Source organism: Colletotrichum paranaense (assembly GCF_030867605.1).
Source record: "Colletotrichum paranaense strain IMI 384185 chromosome Unknown Scaffold_2.1, whole genome shotgun sequence".
Classification (NCBI taxonomy): Eukaryota; Fungi; Ascomycota; class Sordariomycetes; order Glomerellales; family Glomerellaceae; genus Colletotrichum; species Colletotrichum paranaense.
Genome location: NW_026848960.1, coordinates 2,136,500 through 2,159,746, shown reverse-complemented (window position 1 = coordinate 2,159,746; position 23,247 = coordinate 2,136,500). Strand labels below are relative to the sequence as shown.

At 51.2% G+C, this 23,247-nt stretch overlaps 10 protein-coding genes across 10 annotated transcripts; 7 read left to right on the top strand and 3 right to left on the bottom strand.

Moving 5' to 3' along the window:
• Positions 1-1,566: 1,566 nt before the first annotated feature.
• CPAR01_02619 (glycoside hydrolase family 43) lies at positions 1,567-2,613 on the top strand (the record flags this gene model as incomplete). Its single annotated transcript, XM_060486906.1, has 2 exons — positions 1,567-1,849; positions 1,901-2,613. 2 exons carry the CDS (start codon positions 1,567-1,569, stop codon positions 2,611-2,613), a joined length of 996 nt encoding a protein of 331 aa, XP_060354234.1.
• Positions 2,614-4,167: 1,554 nt separating this feature from the next.
• On the top strand, positions 4,168-5,668 carry CPAR01_02618 (uncharacterized protein; the record flags this gene model as incomplete). Its single annotated transcript, XM_060486905.1, has 5 exons — positions 4,168-4,359; positions 4,434-4,470; positions 4,530-4,597; positions 4,663-5,030; positions 5,089-5,668. 5 exons carry the CDS (start codon positions 4,168-4,170, stop codon positions 5,666-5,668), a joined length of 1,245 nt encoding a protein of 414 aa, XP_060354233.1.
• A 656-nt stretch (positions 5,669-6,324) lies between these two features.
• Positions 6,325-7,584, top strand: CPAR01_02617 (phosphoadenosine phosphosulfate reductase; the record flags this gene model as incomplete). Its single annotated transcript, XM_060486904.1, has 6 exons — positions 6,325-6,551; positions 6,623-6,663; positions 6,805-7,191; positions 7,249-7,262; positions 7,351-7,395; positions 7,447-7,584. The coding sequence occupies 6 exons, from the start codon at positions 6,325-6,327 to the stop codon at positions 7,582-7,584; spliced, it is 852 nt and encodes a 283-aa protein (XP_060354232.1).
• Positions 7,585-8,170: 586 nt separating this feature from the next.
• On the top strand, positions 8,171-8,404 carry CPAR01_02616 (uncharacterized protein; the record flags this gene model as incomplete). Its single annotated transcript, XM_060486903.1, has 2 exons — positions 8,171-8,280; positions 8,347-8,404. The coding sequence occupies 2 exons, from the start codon at positions 8,171-8,173 to the stop codon at positions 8,402-8,404; spliced, it is 168 nt and encodes a 55-aa protein (XP_060354231.1).
• Positions 8,405-8,423: 19 nt separating this feature from the next.
• On the top strand, positions 8,424-10,302 carry CPAR01_02615 (carboxylesterase; the record flags this gene model as incomplete). The annotated part of the gene is made up of 4 exons (XM_060486902.1): positions 8,424-8,693; positions 8,756-8,862; positions 8,927-10,062; positions 10,124-10,302. The coding sequence occupies 4 exons, from the start codon at positions 8,424-8,426 to the stop codon at positions 10,300-10,302; spliced, it is 1,692 nt and encodes a 563-aa protein (XP_060354230.1).
• Positions 10,303-10,369: 67 nt separating this feature from the next.
• On the bottom strand, positions 10,370-12,385 carry CPAR01_02614 (kinesin motor domain-containing protein; the record flags this gene model as incomplete). The annotated part of the gene is made up of 4 exons (XM_060486901.1): positions 10,370-11,011; positions 11,061-11,728; positions 11,781-12,045; positions 12,110-12,385. 4 exons carry the CDS (start codon positions 12,383-12,385, stop codon positions 10,370-10,372), a joined length of 1,851 nt encoding a protein of 616 aa, XP_060354229.1.
• A 598-nt stretch (positions 12,386-12,983) lies between these two features.
• CPAR01_02613 (uncharacterized protein) lies at positions 12,984-14,601 on the bottom strand (the record flags this gene model as incomplete). Its single annotated transcript, XM_060486900.1, has 6 exons — positions 12,984-13,547; positions 13,604-13,812; positions 13,876-14,017; positions 14,072-14,171; positions 14,225-14,352; positions 14,416-14,601. The coding sequence occupies 6 exons, from the start codon at positions 14,599-14,601 to the stop codon at positions 12,984-12,986; spliced, it is 1,329 nt and encodes a 442-aa protein (XP_060354228.1).
• A 1,777-nt stretch (positions 14,602-16,378) lies between these two features.
• Positions 16,379-18,421, top strand: CPAR01_02612 (uncharacterized protein; the record flags this gene model as incomplete). Its single annotated transcript, XM_060486899.1, has 4 exons — positions 16,379-16,412; positions 16,517-17,125; positions 17,175-17,249; positions 17,313-18,421. 4 exons carry the CDS (start codon positions 16,379-16,381, stop codon positions 18,419-18,421), a joined length of 1,827 nt encoding a protein of 608 aa, XP_060354227.1.
• Positions 18,422-18,613: 192 nt separating this feature from the next.
• CPAR01_02611 (alcohol dehydrogenase) lies at positions 18,614-19,702 on the bottom strand (the record flags this gene model as incomplete). Its single annotated transcript, XM_060486898.1, has 2 exons — positions 18,614-19,299; positions 19,360-19,702. 2 exons carry the CDS (start codon positions 19,700-19,702, stop codon positions 18,614-18,616), a joined length of 1,029 nt encoding a protein of 342 aa, XP_060354226.1.
• Positions 19,703-21,182: 1,480 nt separating this feature from the next.
• CPAR01_02610 (major facilitator superfamily transporter) lies at positions 21,183-23,081 on the top strand (the record flags this gene model as incomplete). Its single annotated transcript, XM_060486897.1, has 3 exons — positions 21,183-21,414; positions 21,474-22,710; positions 22,769-23,081. The coding sequence occupies 3 exons, from the start codon at positions 21,183-21,185 to the stop codon at positions 23,079-23,081; spliced, it is 1,782 nt and encodes a 593-aa protein (XP_060354225.1).
• Positions 23,082-23,247: the final 166 nt, after the last annotated feature.

Here is a 23,247-nt window from a genome sequence, read left to right as displayed (position 1 = left end):
ACAAGTTAGGATAAGTTGTCTGTGCGAGTTTGACGGAATTGAAGAGGTATAAATGAACAACATAATGAAGCGCAGGGGATGTGGTGATAAGCATCATGAGCTTACGACAATTGCGGAGAATTCAGTCTAACGATAATCCTCAAGGAGCAAAGTGCATCAGACTACGTCATTCGTCTTACCCTACGGTGTCAGCAGAAGGGGCCTTCGGACACGGGGTGAAGCCTGAAGTACCCTCGAGTCCGGCCTTAAAAGTGGGCTGCGGCCTTCGGGCTTTGGGGCCAAGACGGTCCTTTCTGAGCCGCTGAGCAGAGATGCCGGTGCTCCATCGGAGCTATCTGATTCGGCGCCGTTTCTACCAACCGTCAGCAGTAGGACAGGAGTGTGCAAGTTATGCTTACGACACAAAGGCTAGTCAGCCCAAGCTAGTGAATGTTCGGGACTCTGCTGATGATCTACCTTACCTGATGTGACTACCTTATCGAACTCTACTCCACATACGAATGTCGTTGTTCATCCCCGTCCGTAGGTATCTATTAGGATTATGGGACTTCAATATGCGGCTCCAATAAGAAAGTCATTCATTACTAGGCTCTGTTCAGTAATTTGTTGGAACTCAATCCGGCTCCTCTATTCGCGTCAAGCCCGTTATATTCAGTGTCCACTTTCTTCTTCCACTGAGCGTAGGTAAATGGAAGCGTTGGTGTTCCCCATTGCCTTTCCTTCAACGTCTTTACTATCACTCACAGAAAGCGAAGTAGCTCGGTCGAAAACCTTCCGGACTGACAACAGCAATTAACGCAGGTACGTGGACTCGGGATGGCATGGACGCATCGCGTATCAACCCAATTTCCATTCCTTTCCAAAATCGCTTGCCCGGCACCTCATGATTGGGCGGCTTCGAACTCGGCTCGCAACTGTCCCTACCAGGGGTGTGTGGATTCCAAGCAACCAAGCAACGGTTAAACACGCTATTGGGACTGTGAGTTTGACTGGTTTCTTGGAAGTCTATTGGCGCTTAAATCAAGAATGCGCCCTTGCGCCATGTGATCATCCCAGCATTGCGGGTGCTTCCGGACACCCACGCGATGGCATCATGAATAAGGGGCAATAACAGGTTCGCGACCGACTTGTGGATTTCTCCAGATGGTTCTCCCCGCAGAGCAATGTGGCCCTCCATGGGGTATCTGACCGTATCTACCGAAAGAGGCCTGTCTTCCCCAGGCGCTAACCCCGTGAACGGACGTGATTGCACCATCTGTGGGGTTTTGTGTCCCCGCATCGTGAGAGAGCTCGGTAAGACGCTACCCCGACTCGGAGCTAGACAACTAGCCGCGCCATAGAAGAGCAACGTCGATATGAAGCTTTGTTGTTGATTCTGAAGAGCTCGTTTGCGACGGAACGCGAAAATTCGATGCCAAGGCCCTGGCGCCAATTTCGATCACCTCATCGCCACTGACATGAGTATATATACGATGGCAGTTTCTGAGATGCCTGTGATGCCGTGTGGGATGAACGACGACATTGTTTCTGTGGAGCCACTCAACTGAATCTGAGAATAACTTCAAGATGCGCGTCTTTTCCATTCTCGCCGCCGTCGCGTCAGCTGCTGTCGTAGCTGGCAACCCTGTAGCCCGCCAAACGTCCAATTTCGCCGGCTACCTGATCTCGACCTTCAGCGACGCCAACCCGAAAGTCCAGTTTCACTTGTCGAATGGCAACAGCGCGTCTAGCTTCAAGTTCCTCAACAAGGGTCAGGCAGTCCTCACGTCGACCGTGGGTACCAAGGCTGTCCGTGATGTCTACCTGACAACAAACCCCTCGCGATCAGAATGGTACATAATTGCCACTGGTGAGTTGACTTCAACCGAGATGCTAGAGTAATTGAGCTAAGTCTTATAAGATCTTGATATCAATGCTCCTGGCTTCAACTGGGACAAAGCCACGAGAACTGGTAGCAGGGGCATCGTTGTCTGGAAGTCCGCCAACCTCGTTGACTGGTCTGCTCCCACGCTAAGAATCGTGGAAGCCGACACCGCTGGCATGGTCTGGGCCCCGTCAGCCGTTTGGGACGATGCAAAGGCTCATTGGTACGTCTTCTGGTCCGCCCGACACTACCGGTCCACCGACACGGCCCACACCGGCACGGCAACGCTCGACCGAATCCGATACACCACGACAAAGGACTTTGTCACCTTCAGCCCGGCCCGAGACTATCTTGCCTTGGCGGACACTCCCCTCATCGACCAGGAGTTCCAGTACTTGGGCACATCTGGCGCCTATGCCCGCTTCCTGAAGAACGAGACTACCAACCAAGTCTACCAAGAGGTCACTTCGAATGGCATCTTTGGCACTTGGAATCGCATTCCTGGCTACGTCAGAAATGAGAGCCCTCGCGAGGGACCTGCCTCGTATGCCGACAACACCACCCCCGGGCTGTACCACCTCCTGCTGGATGACTACACTCAATATGTGCCATTCCAGACCAGCAATATTCAGTCGCCTAATTGGCAGGCTGGTAGCACTTCTGGCTTCCCTTCTGGACTGAAGCATGGATCGGTTACGCCCCTTACTCAGACTGAGTGGAACGCGCTGAACTCGAGGTTCCCTGCTTGAAAAAGTCCATGAAATATCTATGCACAAGCATGCATCTTTTCTGTACATATTCTACATCATGAACTAAATGAAAGCGATCCTCTGATATTGAAGCCTCATATTGCTGGACCTGTGCCCTTCATTTCAACCCTGGATCATCAGTGTCCAGATAATGCCACTTACGTACACTATCAAAGTTGGCTATCAAGGAGACAACGTTGGGGTAATTGGCTGATATGATCAGCTTATTTTCATACGCTGAGTGAGGTTCCGGAATTGGAAAAGGCCTTGCCAAAGACATCTAGCACCCGCTTGTCAGTAAGTCAAGACGCGTCGGTCGATGTGGCGTCCCTTGAGCGACCGAGCTATTGTGACAGATCCTTTGAAGCTGCGGCCTCCATCGAAGTTCAGTAACGTCTTCACTTGAGGCGTAGAGAAACGCCTGGCGAGACAGGTAGATCATCTTACTAGTATTGCTCCAGCTCAGTAATCTTCAATACATTCAAGCTATCACGTTCGTGTTCCGGCAAAACGATGCCGACAAGTACATTTGCGACCTGCAGCTCTTGCTGTGACCCATCACCTGTATCGATTGCGAAACTGTCTTAAAACCAACTGTTCTAGCCCGACAGGTTACCAGCAAAGACCACAAACATGAGAGCTCCGAATGCTTTAAGACTCATGATTCAGCAGGTCTGCACGGCAAAATGGAAGGTTTGCCACGGTGGAAGATTTGCACGTGAAAGAATCAATACAGGTGGCTTGAAGGTTCCCCGCCTCGGGCTTTGCCAGCCTGGAGGTTGTCTTCTTGCAGCGGATAGTACCGCGAGTGCGTGCAGGACACACGGGCTGATTAGTAGTGAATCGTATCCAGTTCACCGGAAACGCAGATCCTCTACAACACTCGACTAATGCCTGTAGCACTCGCCGAAAGAGCTCGGGGAAGTGCGCCGGTGGCTTTGTGCTCCCTCGTTTCCAGTCCCAACGAAAAGCCCGAAACAGCAGGCCATAGACCAGCCAAATTCTTCAATGGGAGCAAAAGTGTGTCGTTCGATGTCTATAGCCGCCTCTAATAGGTCGCCTGAATTCGCCATGTAAGCCTACGGCATCAATGGCTAACTGTTTACCCACACACATTGGCCCCGTATTGCGGTCGCAAGGAGTCGGCTCTGGGCCTGTGGGTTTTAAGGATCCCAGCCGTCTGCGTTGTGGCGGCTGAAAAACATCGTGGCGTGACCGCATGCGGCGATGATACTTGAGATGTTGTTTCCTCGGTAGTTCAGGATCGCCGGACATGGCAAGCTTTCATTGTTAGTGTCTACCTTTTGGCGTTCCATGAATCTCTCTACATTCCATTGTCTTTAACGTGCGAGATCCCGGGCCATGTGTCCCGTGGCACCCTGGCATTTAGTTTCCAGTTTCCGCAACGACTTGACGAATTGATCCAGTGTTTCGTGTTCAATGTCGGCCTCGAAAGCCATCCGAGTTCAGCGTTCTGGAAAACCACGTCTATTCGAAGGCCGTCCGTTACAGAAGCTCCATCGATAGGGACGGGAGAATTGACAAGAAGTCGCCATGCACAATGAAAGCTTCACACGAGGGGACCCTACACCACCATACACGGATGCCACAAGAGCTCCACTGCTCATTGGCATGACTGCAGGGTTTCTCGGAATTGCATTGATTTTTGTCGCCCTACGTGTCTATGTGAGGGCCGTGGTGTTGAAGAAATGGGGTTTGGACGACACTCTCCTCGTCGTCTCATATGTAAGCACTTGCGTCCTATCAGACTCTGAATTCCAGAGCATTGGAAAAGCCAGACGCTAATTAAGCTGTATCAGGCTTTGACAGTACTCACTGGTCTTGTCTTTTCGATATGTGAGCTTCTTGAATCCATGGCAACACGAGGGAGAAGACCTTGACTAACGATTGGAAAGGCACCATATTTGGGCTTGGGATGCATGTCTGGACAGTTCCTATTGAAGTACAGCAGAATGGTCGCAGGGTGAGTTGGTTCTTGCAGATTGTGAATATGAAATTAGGAATCTGCCATGCTAACACCTGCTACAGGCAACGATCGCTGCAACTTTATCATACCACATTACCTTCATTTTCGTGAAGATAGCTTTACTCCTTTTGTACCGACGAGTATTTGCTCATCCCACGTTTTGTCTTGTTTGCGACGTAATGCTAGGCTTTATTGCGGTGTTTGGTATTGCCGTAGTGGTGTCATCCGTCGTTATCAGCGCACCAGGTTGGAGAGGCGACACCTTCGAGTTTGAGCGTTACGACCAGGGGGCGTGGTGGATGGCAACAGCTGCAGTTCACTTGGTGACCGACATGATCATATTCTTCATGCCGATCCCGCTTTTGAGCAGCTTGAATTTGAAACGAGCTCAAAAGGCTGCGCTGATTGTTACATTTGGCGTTGGATTCATGTGAGTTTGTGATCAATGTTCCGGTGAAGCATTGCTCTTACTGATTCTTTGACTTCAGCACGACGGCCATCTCTGTTGTCAGGATGTCTACTCTCACTCATGTATTCACAGCTGATGTAACGTGGGATGTGATTCCATCCCTGATCTGGTCCGAGGTTGAGCTCTGCTGCGCCGTGATTTGCGCTTGCATACCGACACTTCGGCCTCTGCTTCGGTCTCCGAGATCTACTTGCTCGCAATATTACAACCGACAACGATCTGAAGCAAGCGCTGAGGCGAAACTATCTCACAAGCGGATCAATGGGGGAACATTCGGGAGCCACAGTCAGCAAAGCATCCAAAATACAACGGCGATGGATCTTGATTTTGACATGGAGATGGGCTTTGAGGCGAACATGGAGCCGGAAATGCCACCAGAAGCGCCCTACAACCAGAAGTGGAACATTCATGGGTTGACTATTGTGACAGACATCACTCCAGCGATGCCGGCTGGAGAATCGGATGATGGATCTGACGTGTTTGGGCCGCTAGATGAAGAGCTCGTCACACCATTGAGCCCGCCTCCGAGGTCTTATACCAGCCCTGCAAGGCTTCTTCCTCGGTCCCGGCCGTTATCAGGATCATCCAACGAGCAGTGAGGAGAGTGGCGCTAATGATGGAGAGAATAGGGGGGCCGGTTTGTTTAGCAAGGCGTTGGGGATCGTTAGATCAAAGCAGTAATACCAGGGTAGCAGAACAGAGCCAGAGCAACAAGTCTTTGAAAAGTGATTGAGTAGCAACTTGTGAATAACATCAAATTGAGGGACACAGGTTACAATGGAAGAAGAAGGAATGGTGATAGGTGGCAGGTATCAGGGTTCCTTCCATATTGTTTCCAGAATGAGAAGGGCAAGTCCGAGGTGGACACGGTGGGCCAAGTGGACCCTGAAGAAAGCTACCGAGTCAGGAACATGTGGCCTCGGCGCACCTGCGTTTTTCGGGGTCTCGGTTCCGGGCGGGCCGCTAGACCTGATAAGTTGATCTGCACGTGCTGCGCTAAACCTCCAATAGAAGGCGGTGGGCAGTCCGAGGCCTTGGAGGTCTTAGATAAGCCGGCAAAATGGCAAGTGTCGCCCGCCCGCACGTCCCCGCCATCGCCGTCTCCGACAGGACACCGAAGTCGATAACTTTCCGCCCTATTCCACTCCTCCCGCCCGTACGCCTGTCCCTCTGCCACGTTGGCTCTTGACGACACTCTTCATCTCCCTGGTATTCTACAATCGCCGATCTAAGCAGTCTCGAAGCCATCCGCACAATGTCAAACGGGAACGGCGAGCACACTGCCGCAGCTGCCAACGGTTACCCCGCCAAACCCCACTCATCCGAGTCGTCCCCGCGGAGTTTCCAGGAAGTGTGCCAAGAGCTGAAGGATAAGGTCGACGCTTTCTTAGCGGATGACCAGAAGACGGATGTTCTGCGCAATGTTCAAAAGCAGCTGCGCGCGTCAATGGGGGTCGTTGACGAGGCGTTGGCAAGATACAGGTGCGTGATGCGTGACACGCCATGTCAGCTCTTATCTTGTGTCCGCATGGGTTGCTAATGCGCCGCGGCAGCCTGGAACAGATTTCAATCTCCTACAATGGAGGAAAAGACTGTACGTGCTCACATCTTGCATTCTCGACATGTTCCCTGCGACGTTGCGAATCTTTCGGATCGAGACATGGCACCGCATTTACTGTCGCATACCGTCATTTGTCCTAGCCTGGCGTATGATGCTGACATACCACTTTGACAGGCCTCGTACTCCTGATCATACTCCTCGCCGCCCTAGCACGTCGATACCCTTCTCTCCCGAAAGCCTCCCAAACGAACGGGTCGAACGGCACGACTTCCTTCCCTCCTGAATTTCAGGCAGTGTACATCGTATCGAAGCACCCATTCGCCGAAGTTGACGATTTTGTCGAAACCACGAGCGCCGAATACCATCTAGACGTAAAACGATATGCCATGTCAATGAAAGATGGACTCGAGGCATACCTAGCAGACAGACCAACCGTAAAAGCCATTTTCGTAGGGACGAGGAGGACAGACCCCCACGGCGAGAAGTTGACAGATTTTGACCCCACGGACTCCGGGTGGCCTGCCTTTATGCGGGTGCATCCTGTGATCGACTGGCATTATGGTTCGTAACCATCCCTGTCATGTTGTTGTGTAATTGCTTGCTGACACTTCTACGCAGCCGAAATTTGGGCAGTGAGTTGACACATTATGCCGGGCCTTTGCTACAGTGGCGTTATGGGCCTTGATTGTTACTGTTATAAGGATACTGACCGAACTCTAGTTCATCCGACATTTAGAAATACCATACTGTCCTCTATATGATCAGGTAAGATGATTGGTTCAGAGAACCCAACATTGGGTGACTGACATCTTCAAGGGCTACACGAGTTTAGGCGGAACGCAAGATACCCATCCCAACCCTCAGCTGAAGACTGAAGGACAGAACGGTGCGGGCTTCCGACCTGCGTACGAGCTTACGGAAGACGATGAAGAGAGATTAGGTCGCGATAGATGAAGGGAAACCCAACGACTTGTCGATATTGATTTACCGGATTTAAGAGAGTTGGATTGAAATCCAGAGTAGCGCATAATCATCATGGAGGAGCCTTTTGTATAGAGAGCGCATAGACTTGCCGCATCGCCACCAATCTACATTGATTCATCTTCAGCTCGCTGCGATGTTCGCACGAATCACAGCTACCTTGTGGTGTCGGTGGGGGCTAGAAGCCAAAAGCTGACGGAGACAGGTTCTGATGCATTCAGTTTTGGACCATCTACGGTCTGTCCCACGAGAGATCTTTGCGACATGAGAGCTGACGAGGGAATACGAATTTGGCCCTCGAAGGCTTTCATTTCCCTCATCTTCGCTTGGTGCTATGACGACGTCGGAATCGAGGATCCGCCACAACGTTCACATCGCTGGTTGTATCCGCTCAAGACGCAGTCGATGTGTGGCTTTCTAGATCCCAGGAATTACCAATATGTTATCATCTGATTAGCTATCAACTACCATGCCCAAGAAAAGTGCCGATTTCTCCATTCCCATCCATGATCGGCTGTCTGTCACCGGTCCCCGCAATGTCACCAAGCCCCGCGCCGTAATGTGGACCTTATCGACATATTACTGGTGCCTTATCATCGGAAGCCTGGCCCTCGTCATCAGAATATCGGGTAAATGGCTCGAGTCACATCAATACGGACGCTGTCTGCTATAAGACGTCAGTGAGCCAAGGCGAGGTGCTTTTGAGAGGGCGCGGGCACTAGTGTCAACCTACAGGACTTGGAAGCACGCTTTGACTGGGCTTGCAGTGTATGCTCCGCTGTTAGTCTCATGACCGGCGCTTGGCCTTCATCATGATGCACTCTGGAGTTGGCTTTCCGGCGGCTCTGTCGATTATCCTTCTGCTCGCTCATGATGTTTCTGCAGGACCAACGGTGAATGTGTTGAACGGCTCCTATGAGGGCTTGTCTCTTCCCAGCTATCAGCAGGATGTTTTCCTTGGCGTTCCATATGCACAACCTCCTACTGGCAACCTCCGCTTCAAGGCACCTCAAAGCATCGACTCAACGTGGAATGGCACTCGCCCTGCGACAGAGTATGGAGACATTTGCATGCAATACACCGTGAGCGCAGACCTGTCTGTCAATTTCTCGGCTTGAGTCATTGGTACTAACCAAACCTCTAGGCTCCTCCTAGCCACCCAATGTCTGAAGACTGTCTGTCACTCAACGTCATCCGCCCGAGCAGCCTCGACAGTACCGGACTCCTTCCTGTCGCTCTGTGGATTCATGGGTGAGTTTAACAATATCCCACAACAATCTTGTCTGAACAATGATGAACTAATTTGCCACGGTAGCGGCGGCCTATACGCAGGTTCGTCCAGAGACAGCAACCTCACAAACTTTGTGGACCAGGCCTCTGCAGCACAGAAGCCTCTCATAGCCGTTTCCATCAATTACAGACTTTCGGCGTTTGGGTTCCTCTGGGGGTCTGACGAGGTGAAAGCCAACGGCAGCGCCAACAACGGTCTGCGGGACCAGCGCCTGGCCCTCCACTGGATCCAAGAAAACATTGCCTTCTTCGGCGGCGACCCGCACCGTGTTACAATTTTTGGTCAGAGCGCCGGAGGCTTGTCCGTCGGCAAACAACTCATTGCCTACGGAGGCAGAGATGACGGCCTGTTCCAAGGCGCGATCATGCAGAGCGGCGGCATGGCCGAGAAGTGGCCCTATAACGTGAAGGACCCAGCTGCCTACACCCGAAATCTCTACCGGAACCTGACAGAAACGACTTCTTGCTCCGAAGCAGCCAGTCCGCTCGAATGTCTTCGCAACTTGCCCGTGGGGGTCATTTCCGCTGCCCTGAACGTGAGCGCCACGCCGGTGTTCTCGGGCACAGGTCTTGGTCCTTGGCTGACTCAGGTCGATGGCGATTTCCTCCAAGACGGGCCAATTGCGTCTCTCGAAAAGGGCCATTTCGTCCATGTGCCAATCATGTACTCCGTCACCACCGACGAGGCAACCGTCTTTATGTTTGGCGGAAAGTTGGACACGGATGACGACTTTAGGGCTCTGGTCGCAGCAGGGGGTCCAGATGGCTCAACTGTCTCTGCTATTGAGCGACTGTATCCCAACACCAACGGTACTGGGCTTCCGGCCGGGTACAGTCCGACTGCTGAAGACAATCAGCTGTACGGATCTCAGTGGAAACGCGGAGCCGAGTTCCATACTGATGTCGTTGAGACTACTTCCAGGCGTATGACGCTGAAGGCCTGGGCCGCTGCTGGCGCGGAAGCCTATTCAGCTCGCGTCAACCTGTTGCCTCCAAGCACCACTCCTCGCCTGGGATCTCACCATTCCATGGATATCTCTTTCATATTCGACGCTCTTGACGAAGAAACCCTTGGCGAGTTACAGTTTGCGACGGCATCAAAGCTCATGGGTAGGACATGGGCGTCTTTCGTATCGGATCTCAACCCGAATAATCATGGAGGTATACTAGGCTTCTTCCTCACTTGCAAACCCTGATCATCTGCTAACGCGATTCATTTCAGTCCCCGATACCCCTATTTGGCCGGCGTGGACTGCCGAGAAGTCGAACAAGACCGGCTCCAATTTCGTTTCCAACGCTAATAGCGATCCATGGTCTATGTCATTCATCGAAGTGGATGATTATCGTCTGCGGCAGACAACGTATTTGGCAAGTGTCATGCAGAGTCAAATGTATTACTAGAAGAGAGAGGGGTAGTGGTAATTGGCCATCATTAGCTGGAAGATCCAAAAACATGTGATTGATTTAATCACAAGGTAATGTGATAATATCTGGTTCCCGAATCATACTCTAGAAGAACCTCTGCTTCCATCTGTTCCACATCTACCACTACCTGACGCCACATGCTCAGCTCATATGATTCGGCCATGAAGCCAGGGAGGACCATTGCGCAGAGATACTTGGTTCCCCTCGTCGAAGTAAAGCCTGACCTGTTGACCAAGTCACCAGTCAGATCCCTCACAGTTGGTCCGACAGCCAATTGAGGACATAGAATGACAAGCATGTTCAGCCCAGGAAGGCCCATGGGAAACGTCGAAGGTGGACTCCAGCGCACTACCATTCCAGGTCGTATGCGCTCTTTGAAAGGGACGTCATTTGCCTTGGCATCCGGGTCTACGCTAGAGGACAGCATTTCCTGGTTCATGGCTGTCTTACGGCCCTTCCCCTTGGCAGGCTCCGCTTCGCTCTTGCTTTCCGTCTTCTTCCCGCCCGACTTTTGCGAATCGATATGCAAACGCCAGAATTTGGCGTGAAAGGCGCGAGCTTGATCTTCATCGACTCCTGGACTCTTCAAACAGCGGGCGAGGAATTCGGGCGCGGGGAGGCGGAGGAGCAGCGAACCAGTCTCGGTGGGCGCGACGAGCTCGCCAGAAATGGCAGGGTTTCCAGACTGCAACATGTCAGCTTCTTTTGGTGGTCGGTCTCGAGAATGAACTCACGTTGGCATCGATCCAGGTCTTTAACCGTTCATTGTCCCAAGTCGCAGGCGTCTCGGGGTCATAGGACTGAGCCTTGGCCTTGGGTAGCAACACCCGCAACATCTCGGCATATTTCAAGGTGTTTTTGCCAGCGCCAGCATCTGGAAGACTGGGATTGACACAGGCAAGCACGACAGTCTTGCAGCTACGTCTCCCCACGGGATCAAAAACGTGCTTCAGAATCTTGGTGAGGGAACTCTGCCGGAATGGTATATACGTCGGGCTCTTTGTCTTGCCCATCAGAGAAGCCACATCGACGGTTGCTCTGCCCCTGATACAGTCCTTTAGCACCGAGAGGCTGGTGTTGATCTCCCGGGCCTCTTTCATGCGGTCGGGTGTGTGATTGGCAATGTCCCGGGCGGCTTCTGAGCCTGCCAGGTCGATAAGGTAGAGGAGTCCGTCTTCGGCTGTCGGTATGGGACTTTCGATACGGATGCGACAAATGGCGTGAGAGCGAGATGATGCGTCATTCTTGAACGTTGACGCCGTGCGGCGGAAGGTTGCTGCCTTTTCTATGAGCTCAAGCAGGGCGGCTGCTTCGGTGATTTCGTGTTCCAGGGCACCGGCAAGCTGTGTGACACCGAAAGAATCTTCCAAAACGGAGATTGGTTTCCGAGAGTTCAGGAGGTCTAGAGCATCATATTAGGCGAAATAAGTAAAGGGAGATGTAATTCGACATACCAAAAGAAGAGTTGCCAGCCAGCTCAATGATGCACGCATACACTTTCCGCTCTCCCTCCAAACCGCCGCTCATGAGAGACTTTGCGACCAGCTGCTCAATCTCGCTGACTGTGAAGGTTTTGCCAGAGCCAGTCTGGCCATAAGCGAACACGGTGCTGACGCCACCGCTCCATGCCCAAGGAACCAAAGGCTCGACCAGATCTCGGTAAATTTGCTCAGATGTATCATCTGGGCCATAGGCTTTATCGAGCTGTACTGAAGTTGTCTGTCGAAACGTGGTCAATTTAGATCACGATGTCTGAAGCTGTGGGGAGCAAGTCGTTGCTTACCGTAAGCGTGGGAGGTCCCAGGGGCTTGATGTGCTTTCGGATTTGGTGGATGTCTACGGCGCCGTTGTTGTTGGGCCTCGGGAAGACGCCACGGATAAGGCCTGCGTACACTTCATCCTCCAAAATTGGCCGAAGTCGAGCTGCCACGATCATGTCCGGGTTCGAGGTGGTGTTCGGATCCTGTGCAGCGGCCAGGTCTTTCTTGGCTACTTTGGCGCTGAAGGCCTCAACGGAGGCCTGGTACCAAGACGTATGTTTGATGTGATATTCATCCATGACGACTAATGTGCAGCGTCAATCGTGTACTATAAAATAAGAAGAATGGCCAATGGAACTCTCTGACTTTAAGAATATTTCACAGTGTATTTGAGACTCTGGGACTTATATCTCGTGAAGTTCAGTCTTCTTCACTCGTCGTTAAAATGTTCGCATCTCGTCTCAGTGGGTCTTCTGTGCTGGTGTGCTAAATCCAGGAGGGAAACGAAGGGGTGAGGAGCACTATGGCCTCCAAAAGTCGGTGCCTGGATTCTGTCGCCCAAGCAACCAGGCAGACGACTTGCAAATATTGCGGTGAAACAACAAACCTTTCATCTCGGAAACTTGTACGGAAGCTTTGGGTATTGAGATAAGGTAAGGGGGGTACGGATCAGGTATGCTGCATTGATAGATGCCTAGTCAAGGCTTCCATATTCTGCACGCCATGCACCTTTACAGCAAATAGTACCCGGTCCCTACTTCCAATACAGATGCCTAAATCAACCAACTTTTCATTGGCCATGAACTCATACTCGGGTGATTAGGGTATAACATTTTTACATAGGGAATTAGCTACGATATCCGCTTCAACATTATCATTCCTTTGGATCGCCATCCATCATATCTGATTGCCAGGATTATTCACAGATTGTCTCTTCGGCCCTCTGGCAAAGGTGAAGGTTCTTGGCGACAGAGCCTTGATATTGCCCTCAGCGTCTTTCGCCGGCGGTATGTACTCTGTAGTGATGGCAACTTCTACATCCTTTCGGATATCAGTATTCTTCCGCCGATTGCTGTGACTTCTCCGGACGCTGTTTGATCTTGTAGTTCTGCTAGTACTATCGGCATGGGGATCACCCCAGGTCTTGACGTCCTGCATCTTGTACTCGTTCACCATGCGCTCTTCACTCTCGTTGAAGGTGATATTGGTGATTGGATATGCTGAAGGGGGTCCGCGACCTCGCCAGCTTTGGTTGCTACCGGCCCCGAAAGTGCGTATTTCTTTCGGTGTCGCATCGGTAAGTTTTTGGGATGATCGGAGCGAAGTAAGAAGAGAGCCGAAGACGGGCCCCAGCCATAACTTGATGATTGAGAACACCATAGGCAGGTTGGCGGTGATGACAGCGACGAATGTCTCACGAACAGCCCATGATCCGGCGAGCTGTGCACCGTTCTGAGGGTCCTGGGTAGGAAAAGATAAGTAAGAGTTCAGGTGGAACAGTAAATAGGGAAACTCACTGTGACAATCAAGATACAACGCAGGGTTGCGCAGACAACAACAAACAGTCCACCGCTAAAGAGAAATAGCAAACCCCATTTCTTGATAGGTTTGAGCCTTGCTTGCCACAGCATCGGCAAAGGGATAGACAAGAGGTAAAGATCCGTAGACACATTGAACGCCAAGTAAACCCAAACAACTTGGTTGGAAATGGCCGGTTGGCAAACATCTGTGATATGGTTATGTAAGTATAGGTTCCGTGCACCAAGGTGTGGCTCGAGAGAAATCTTACTCCCAGGGTCAGGATTGATCTGCCAGTTCTTGTGAAAGGGGCGACAAGCGAGGAAGAGATTCATGATGACGACGATCCAACTGATGACTAGAAACCCGAAACCAAAGTAGATGCGGAGCCGGTAGCCACGACCCAGGCCGGCCTTGAATAGTCAATACCGGCGGGGTTGAACGGATGATCCGAGTTGCACACTTACAGTCAGCCGTAAATAGAACACCAGCAGTGATGCCTTGAGCGACCACAATAAGACCGAGTAGCTTGACCATCCACATAGCTGAATAATGGAGCCGACCACCCTGGAGTATATCTAGATAAGTAAGACGACTTATCAAGAATGCGATATTCTTACCTCAGTTGATACTCCTCGCTGTCTGGGGATAGAGCTGCTCGTTGCTCATTTGTCATGGCATTATTCGCCATACCCTTCGCGACAGCCCCGACAGAATGCGCCAGTGCAGTCTCAATGGCATAGAATATCTGTAAGCACCAATAAATGTCAACTTTCAAGGTAAGTATGCGGGCAAAGCCTGAAGGACTAACCGCACCGATCCAAACAAGATAGTCATCCGCTTGAAGACCTTTGAAGCCTACAGACCTGACCCTAGCGTAGGTCCTTAACATGGTAAAAAGAATGCCGACTATCAAGAGGGTCCACGCCTCTATTGTGAATGATTGCATAGCTGCTTGAGCAGCAGCAGCAGCCGCTTCCGCCGCGGCGGGGTCCATGGCGGCTGGTGACGACATACCGGAGTCGGATGCCGTAAAAGAAAGACTCGAAAGAGATGAGATGCAAACAACAAAGTAAACGAGAGGAACCGGCCAGAAAATTCAGGAGGGGCCTGGAAAGACATGCAGGTTCCCGGGGTGTTTACTTTGTATAATCTTTCGCCAGAACCGGAGCCCTTACTCGATTCGATCGACACTTGCCAAGCCCGAAAGACCGGCGCCGATCCACACCCATGGTAGTGGTTGAGCTCCATCCTCGCTGATACTCTCTAGCTGTGCCACCAGGAGAATGTTTGAGGTTCCGTCGACGTTGATCACATGTGCCGGATAGGGCAGCGGATGAAATCGCGAGTCCGAAGCGCTTTCAAGGCCCACGTGCTTGGTGAGCGAGGGAAACGCGGTGGCAGGTTCTTGATTGTCCAAACGATACAAACATGAAAATGTGCCTGCAGTCAACAGATTCAATTTGACTTGGTGGGAATTGGTGCTCAGCAAACAAAACCTGATTCTCTTGATTGACTATTGGTATGAACCCCCGGGACACCGAAAAAGAAAGAAGCAAGAACTTCGTTTGCATTCTTTCAACGATGCTCTGACTGTGCTACCCGCCGATTGGGGCACCCGAGGACGCGGTAAATGGCAAAGCATTCTTTGGCATACCAAGCTGTCTTGCTTGTCACATCATTACGATGTTGGTTTGCCGTTACATCCATGGCGTGATCTTTGCCATTTGCAGGTGCCAACGATTGATCGCGCATTTGAGCATCATGCCATTGAAGTTTTCAGTCGAGCTAATAAACGGTTCAGTGTAACCCTGAACATGAGAGAGTTTTGAAGGACTCAAGATTATCACCCTGCCCTCCCTGCTTTCAGGGACCTAGAAGTAAGACAGGCGCCGTGTGTGGGACGAGACAAGAGACTCGTTTTATGACCGGTAACCGAAGTTCGGACTTGCTGCGGTTTAGAAGATTGCATATACGCAACATAATTCCTTGATGCTACGCCGAGTCGGCCAACTGCATGTCGATGAACAGGGGTATTCTGTCATCCGAACCTTTCGGTCAACGGCTGACTCGTTCATGGTGTGTGTCTGTACAAATGGTAGCATCCAAGCATTGAATATGGCACAACTTTTGGCGCGCACGTATGTAAGCCCTTGTCCATAAGAGTTCGTCAGGACCAACGTCTGGTTGGTTCAATATTTTGACAGCTCCTGATCCATAAACCGTTGCATGTACGAGTAGCCCCGAGCAGAACATCCAATCACTAATGCAGCCGAGGGGAACCTGGAGGAATTCCCGACTTCCCCGACTAACACCATTTGTAGTCGGCCACTGTTATACGTAATCCCGAATGTAACCCTACAGGAAATTGATAAAACCAATATGCATCGCAGTTGTCGACCGTTGGAAGTGGACCCGGGGTTGGTTCTTCAGAGTTTAATAAACACTTTTACAGCCAAGCCTGCACTCAAACACAGAGTTAGGGGCTCCTAACCCTGCCATCACTTCTCAATCTGGAAAACCCTCGCAAACTGGGTATTTTCGCACGTAGTATCACCTTCCAATCAAAGAAGATCGGCAGGACATGGGATCCCGGGGAACCATCCCGTTGTCGTCTCATTCTAATTTGGCGGCCGTTGGCGGACTACATTCCGTTAGTCACTCCTGAGTCGTGCCTCAAGCAGAGGTTCATCAAGTTTACTTTCCCGGCGCGTCTCCGATTTTTTCGGCATTGATCAAAAAAGTCTCTCAGATTCATATGCACTGCTGACGAGATGGAGAAGTTTGACTGCATTGTGGTTGGCGCAGGTAACCTATCCCAGGCCTTCGGGTTTACATGTCTCCATACAGATAATCTTCTCGTCGGGATACAATGGAGTGGCACAATTCCATTGACTAACATGGCATTGCAGGATGGTATGGTCTGGCCGCCGCAAAGCAGTATCACTGCACGCAGCCAGAGTCTTCGCTGGTTGTCTTCGACTCCCAGCCCACGCTCGGTGGCACTTGGGCAAAAGAACGCTTATACCCGGGTTTGAAAAGCAACAACATGCTGGGAACTTACGAATACCCTGACTTTCCCATGGACAGTAAGAGATTCAACATCAAGCCAGGGCAGCATATCCCAGGCGAAACCATCAGCATCTATCTCAAAGCATATGCCGACAAGTTTGGCATTACCGACAAGATCCGATCGTGCCACAAGGTCATTGTGGCAGAACATCAAGAAACCAGTGAAGGTGGCTGGTTCCTGACAGTTGCGAACTCTCAAAATGGAGAGATCCGAGTGTTTGCTCGACGTCTGATCATTGCGACTGGCTTGACGTCGGAACCATGGTTGCCCCATTTCGATGGTCAAGAGTGTTTCGGCGGTCGCATCTTTCACGGCAAGTACTTCCAGCAGAATGCGGATACTCTGGAGACGGCCAAGACCGTGACAATCTTTGGTGGCACGAAGTTTGCATGGGATGCCGTTTATTCGTATGCAACTGCTGGCGTGAAGGTGAATTGGATCATCCGCTGTAAGTCTACTTCAGGCCGAGATATAGACACCAACTCATTTAATAATAGCGACGGGACATGGACCTTGCTGGATGGCACCCCCTTATGTCACTCCACTCAACAAGTGGTTGGAAAAGCTTGCTAGTCAGTTTATCTCTGCTTCTCTCTCAACATGTTCTGAGCTAACGATACCTCAAACTACCCTAGACACACGAATGTTGACCTGGTTCAGCCCTTGTTTGTGGGGCGATGCTGATGGCTACATTGGGACGCGTCACTTTCTCCATGGTACTGCCATTGGGAGAACAATTGTCGATACTTTCTGGAAAGTGCTCGGAGGCGATGTGATGACGCTTAACGCATACGACTCCCATCCAGACACGGCAAAGTTAAAGCCGTGGACAGAGGCCATGTTCACAGGGACCAGCTTCAGCATTCTTAACTATGACACCAACTTCTTTGACTTGGTCAAAGAAGGCAAGGTCAAAGTACATCTCGGGGAGATCGACCACCTCAGTTCTGGAACGGTTCATCTATCCGATGGAACCAAGTTCTCTGCCGATGTTCTGCTAGCTCACACCGGCTGGAAACACGTTCCACCGATCAAGTTCCTCCCAGAGGGTATCGAGACGGAGCTCGGTATACCACACGCGCCTATCAACAACGCGCCTCGAGAAGATCTTGCTGGTCAGGCCGATCTTGTTGACCTAGCCGACGAGGAGATCCTGGCGCGCTTTCCAAGGCTCAAGGATCAGCCGGTATGGAACAAAGACTACGTGCCCCTGACCGATCAAAAGGGCATCGACAGCGACGACGCAGTGACTCCTTACCGAACCCTTACCCCGTACATGCTTCATCACTTCATCGTCCCGCCATCAGAACGCTTCTTACGCCCACGTGACACAGCTTTCATCGGCATGGTTGGCAACTTTAGTAACGTCATCACGGCCCATGTTCAAGGCCTGTGGATCAGTGCGTACTTTTCAGGTCTTTTTGCCAGAGATCCTGCGAAGGCAGTCGGTGACGACACGGCGATGCAAAAGTTGCAATACAACACGATCTTAATGAACCGCTTCGGTAATTGGCGTTACCCTACAGATTGGGGCTCCAATAAGTGCCCGAGCTTCGTGTTTGATGCTGTGCCTTACCTAGACCTGTTGCTGAGTGACCTTGGTCTCGCCCATTACCGGAAGAGAGGATTTATGGCCGAGTGGTACTCGCCTTATGGGCCAGAAGATTACAGTGATATCAACGAGGAATGGGACGAGAAGTTCGCGAAGGGCAAGGGTATCGGTGCTACGTCAGGTCAGGATTAATCGTTTATCTATGTTAGCATCATACCTTTTCTCATTCAATTGTAACTATCGTTTACGATGACAGAACGATGATGTTTCTATTTTCTATCACCGAGTTTACATGGTTAACAACCCCGCTAAATCACTTTCCCAACCTTGTCTGGCCGTGGTCACTGCCCTAAGCCCATGAGCTATCACCGCCCTAGCGGGGCTTCACTTGGTGTCTTCGATGCGAAGAAGATACTTCTTAGCCGATACTTTGCCAGCTTCGAGGTCTTTAAGTGCTTTCTCCAAAGAGCCAAGGCCTTCGGGAAGAACCTCATAAGGATGGCCATTGAACCAGCCTTCCTCCAATCCCAGCCCGAAGAAGCGATAGAATATGGACCCAAACTCCTTGTCGCCCAAGGGAGAACCTAGAATTCCATTGGAGCTATGAACATTGCCGACCATGGTGTACAAAACCTCGGCCTTGACATCGCTTGGGGAGGTCTGCAGAAAAACTGAGATCTTACCGCCAGGAGCCAGGGCCTTGGCAACGGTCCGGACTGTCCCTTCTTCGGACACTCCATCCAGAGCATTGAAGATGGGGTGCCCCCCGGCAGCCAGACGTATTTGCTCGAGAACGTGGTTTTCACCCTTGCGGTAGTCGATGACTACATCGCCTTTCTGCCTATTGACCAAGGTTTCCACGTATGGACTACCACTCCCGGCGACCGCGATAATGGGATGAATATTGGAGAGGGCCGCGAGCTTGATGGCAAAGGCACCAACAGCTGTTGCACCGCCGTTGACCAGAAGAGGTAAACCTGTCTTGGCTGGATTCCAAGGAAGCGGCAAATCGAGCTTTTGGTATAAAGCAAGAGCAGCGGTCATGGCAGCGAGTGGAATTGTGGCCGCCTCTGAATCATGATGTGTTAGCACAAACTTAGCTTCAAGCAAGATGACGTGCGGTAACTCACCCTCGAAACTGGTCTTGTCGGGGATCAGGAAGGTCGACTGAGCCGAAGCGATGGAGTATTCAGCGTAACTTCCATGTGGGGTGTTCATTTCGTGGAAGGCCGCAACCCGGTCTCCCTCCTTGAAGCCGAGGACACCTTCACCAATGCTTTTAACAAAGCCAGCAATATCATCTCCATGGTTGAGGGGAGGTAGTTGCGGTGCCCAAATCTTGGGGACCTTCCAGTCTTTCGGATTGGTCCCAGAGATAACGTTCTTGATCAAGATCTGTCCGGGACCTGGGATTGGAATCGGAATGTCGTGGATCTCAACCTTGAGATTGCAGTCAAAGATTGCTTCTTTCATGATCAATGAATGTTTTAGTCGCGTGATAGCTGAGATAGTCGGTACGGTGATGTTCCGATGCTGCTGTAGGAATTCCTGTACTGATTCGAGGACTCTTGCCTTGCCTTATGTAGGAAATATCTCTCTCACACCTACCTTACCTTACCTAGGTGATGCTCAAGGCAGTTCCTTTCAAGGCCAATCAAGTACCTAGACTCGCGATAATATGAAAATGCCTAGAGATCCGGATGACAAATTATGTAGTGCTCGGAGAAATTCCAGCCAGCGCAAAGTCTGCCTGACTTGGAGATCCCATAAGCTTGTATTCGATCGGGGGAATCGAGATCCTGAAATTGCACATTCTACGGCGAAATTTTCAGCCTTCAATGATCGAACTCACTTCGAGTGCTCCAACTAAGACCACGTACTGTGGTACAGATGTTCTCGTCTTACTAGGAGCACAAGAGAACCGAAAAAGTAGATAGGTAACTCCAAATGCAAGTGTTGGGGTTGGACCCACTATGAAGTTGGAGACTTGGAGACATCGAGTTAAGGGCTTCCAGTCTTCCCGAAAGGCTTCTCTTCTCGAAAGGCGCCGCTGTTCAATGTTCGTTCTAGATGATTTGTTGAGGCTCACCATCTCTTTTTCATTTTGACAATCAGAACTAACTTTAATATGCCCATTGCAGGAAACGTACGTATCCACGATATCACTCCGCCTATTGATATGAGCATATCGATATTAGTACCTCTCCGCCTGCCTCCCTAGCAATTTTCGGCTGTTGGCCGTTTCGATGACACTTATCCTACTTAATATTAATGAATTTATGATCTCTCCTTTGGGCATAGTCCTACTTCCGTAAATTTAGTAGCAGCGGGGTTTCCTGCAGGTTACCGAGTCGCGTAAGGTAGACAAACCTACACCAATCCCGGATACGAGCCGACATCGAGTTTGCCTAACGGCATTGGCTGCCGCTTACCTCTCGCAAACATTTCCGTTCTCGCCAGTATCAGGAGCCCATGCCGGTGAACAACTGACTGTTCTGCCAGCAAAGTCAGCTAGCAAGCCAGGACCGGGGCCGAGTCTCCGCTTACGGTCCGGGCCGTTAACGTCGCTGGGGCCAACCCCGGCAAGGCCCCACCCCGATAGCCGGCCTCTTGCCCGAGTATTCCGGCATTTGGAAATTGCTGGAAAGCTCGAACTTTCTCTCCCCACCCTTCCTTAACTCTTCTCTGTTACGTCACTGACACGGCATCCTACGGTCGCGTGCACGTTGCACGGCAGGAGAACTCGCCGCAACGTCGTAACGTGGTACGATGGAAATGCGAGGACTCTCTTCGATTCTTGAACCCTTTGGAGAAGAAAAAATTCTTCACCCTATTTATTCTATAGACCATTCTCTCGGCTTCCTCCTACTCGTAAAAGTATCCATTTTCTAAGTTCTTAGACCATTCGCAATACTCTTTCGCGAAGCATCGCTACTTCAGCAATACTCGGGTAATGTCTCTCGCCCAGCACGTCACCCAGGCCGAAGGCTTTGACTACGAACGTCCCACAGAACAGATCGAATCAACTGGCAATGGTGAGGCTATCTTCGGCACACTCAACCCATCCAACACCGAGAGTAGTAGTGATGAGCCGCAATGGAGACGACTGAGCTTTGCGCCTATTGAGACCGTACGCGCCGAGAAGCCCATTGCTGCTTACAAGGTCTCTAACACCAGACGATGGGGTAAGATCCACAGTCTAGATTCTAGAGAATCTTCCAACCTCGAAACTAACGCCTTGCAGTACAAGTAGCGACTAGCATAGTGGCATGTTGGCTAGCTGCGGGCATTGTTTTCGGATTCGCGGCCCTCAAACCTGTTCTCATCGCCGAAGGTGTCTACAGCGATCTTTGTGATGCCAACGATCCGGGCGCGGTGGATAACGGCGACTACATTCCATGCACCGAGCAAGACCTCAGGTTGAACTTGTTCTTCATCGCCGCCTCTGTTACAGCAAATGTGTCTTCGCTGTTGGCCGGCTCTGTCCTTGATCGCTATGGTAGACGAGTTTGCTGGATCGCCTCCTGTGTATGCCTCACCCTAGGATGCCTCCTCATGGCAGTCTCACGCAACTTCGCCTACTTTGACGGGTACTTCCTTGGAAACATCATGCTTGCCCTCGGTGGAACCTTTGTCTTTGTTTCCAGCTTCCAGCTCGCCAACGCATTTCCCAAGTACAGTGGACACATCATCGCACTGGTCACCGGGGCCTTTGACGCGTCGGCTGCTGTGTTCCTAATCTACCGTGCGGCATATGAAGCGACAGAAGGCAAGCTCTCACTTGAGAAGTTCTTTTGCACCTACATCGCCGTTCCATTGCTAATTCTTCTGGCCGAATTCGCGTACATGCCCGTCCGGTCCTATCATTCAATTCCTCAGCTGGAACAAAAGATTGAGAAAGCTCAAGACGAGACGCACGATGTACATGAGTCCGATGATGAAATTGACGACGTAAGGCAATTGCGCAAATTACGCAGTGCTCGAGCCGATCGACGGTTGTCAAAGCTTGGCCAAATTGAGGAAGTCACTGGCGATGCTGAGCAGCGTGAAGAGCGTGTCAAGATAAACGAGGAGCGTCAGGAAGCCAGTGGAGTCTGGGGAGTTCTGCATGGTGTTCCGGCCCACCAGCAGATCCAAAGTCCATGGTTCATCCTCATCTTGCTTTTGACGATCGTTCAGATGTTGAGGATGAACTACTTCATCGCGACTATCCATGCGCAATACCGATGCATGTTGGGCTCTGAGGCCGACGCCAAAGACATCAATCGTTTCTTCGATATTGCCTTGCCTGTCGGTGGACTGCTTTCCACCCCATTCATTGGGATTCTCCTCAATAATCTCAGTGTACCGGCAACCTTTGGCGCGCTGACTACCCTGATCTTTGCCATTGGCCTCCTCAATTGCCTACCCTTCGCGTGGGCGGGCTATGCTACAGTTGTCTTATTTGTCATCTTTCGCCCCCTATACTACTCGGCCATCTCGTAAGTTCAGTCTTGCTGTCTTTTGGATCATACGTTCGTGCGCTGATCAAGTTTAAAGGGACTACGCAACAAAAGTCTTTGGTTTCGCCACTTTCGGTCGTATCTACGGTACGATTGTGTGCGTCTCAGGCCTAGTAAACTTCGCGCAATCTGGGCTGGATGCTCTTACTCACGGTCCCCTACACTGTGATCCCACGCCTGTAAACGTCACGCTTGGCGCATCAGGCACCATAATCGGGGCTTTTTTAACGGCATTCGTCGCTATCAAAGGTCGCACTTTCGTCACAGAAGAAAAGCCTGAGTTGGATGCCGTAGAAGAGAGACAGAGACTACTGTCATCGGCTGGACAGGGCTATGGCAGTCGGGAATGAGAGGACTTTTTACCAAAGGAGCAGTTTCAATCAGAGGAGTTTTAGTACCCGTCTTGTAGGTGCACTTAGAAATTATGCAATGAACTAAGTGGGTAGAAGCCGATCGCCAAGCATTGTGGCTTCTACCGGCTGCCTTTGAGGTCGGAAGCGATGCCACCGTGGGCAC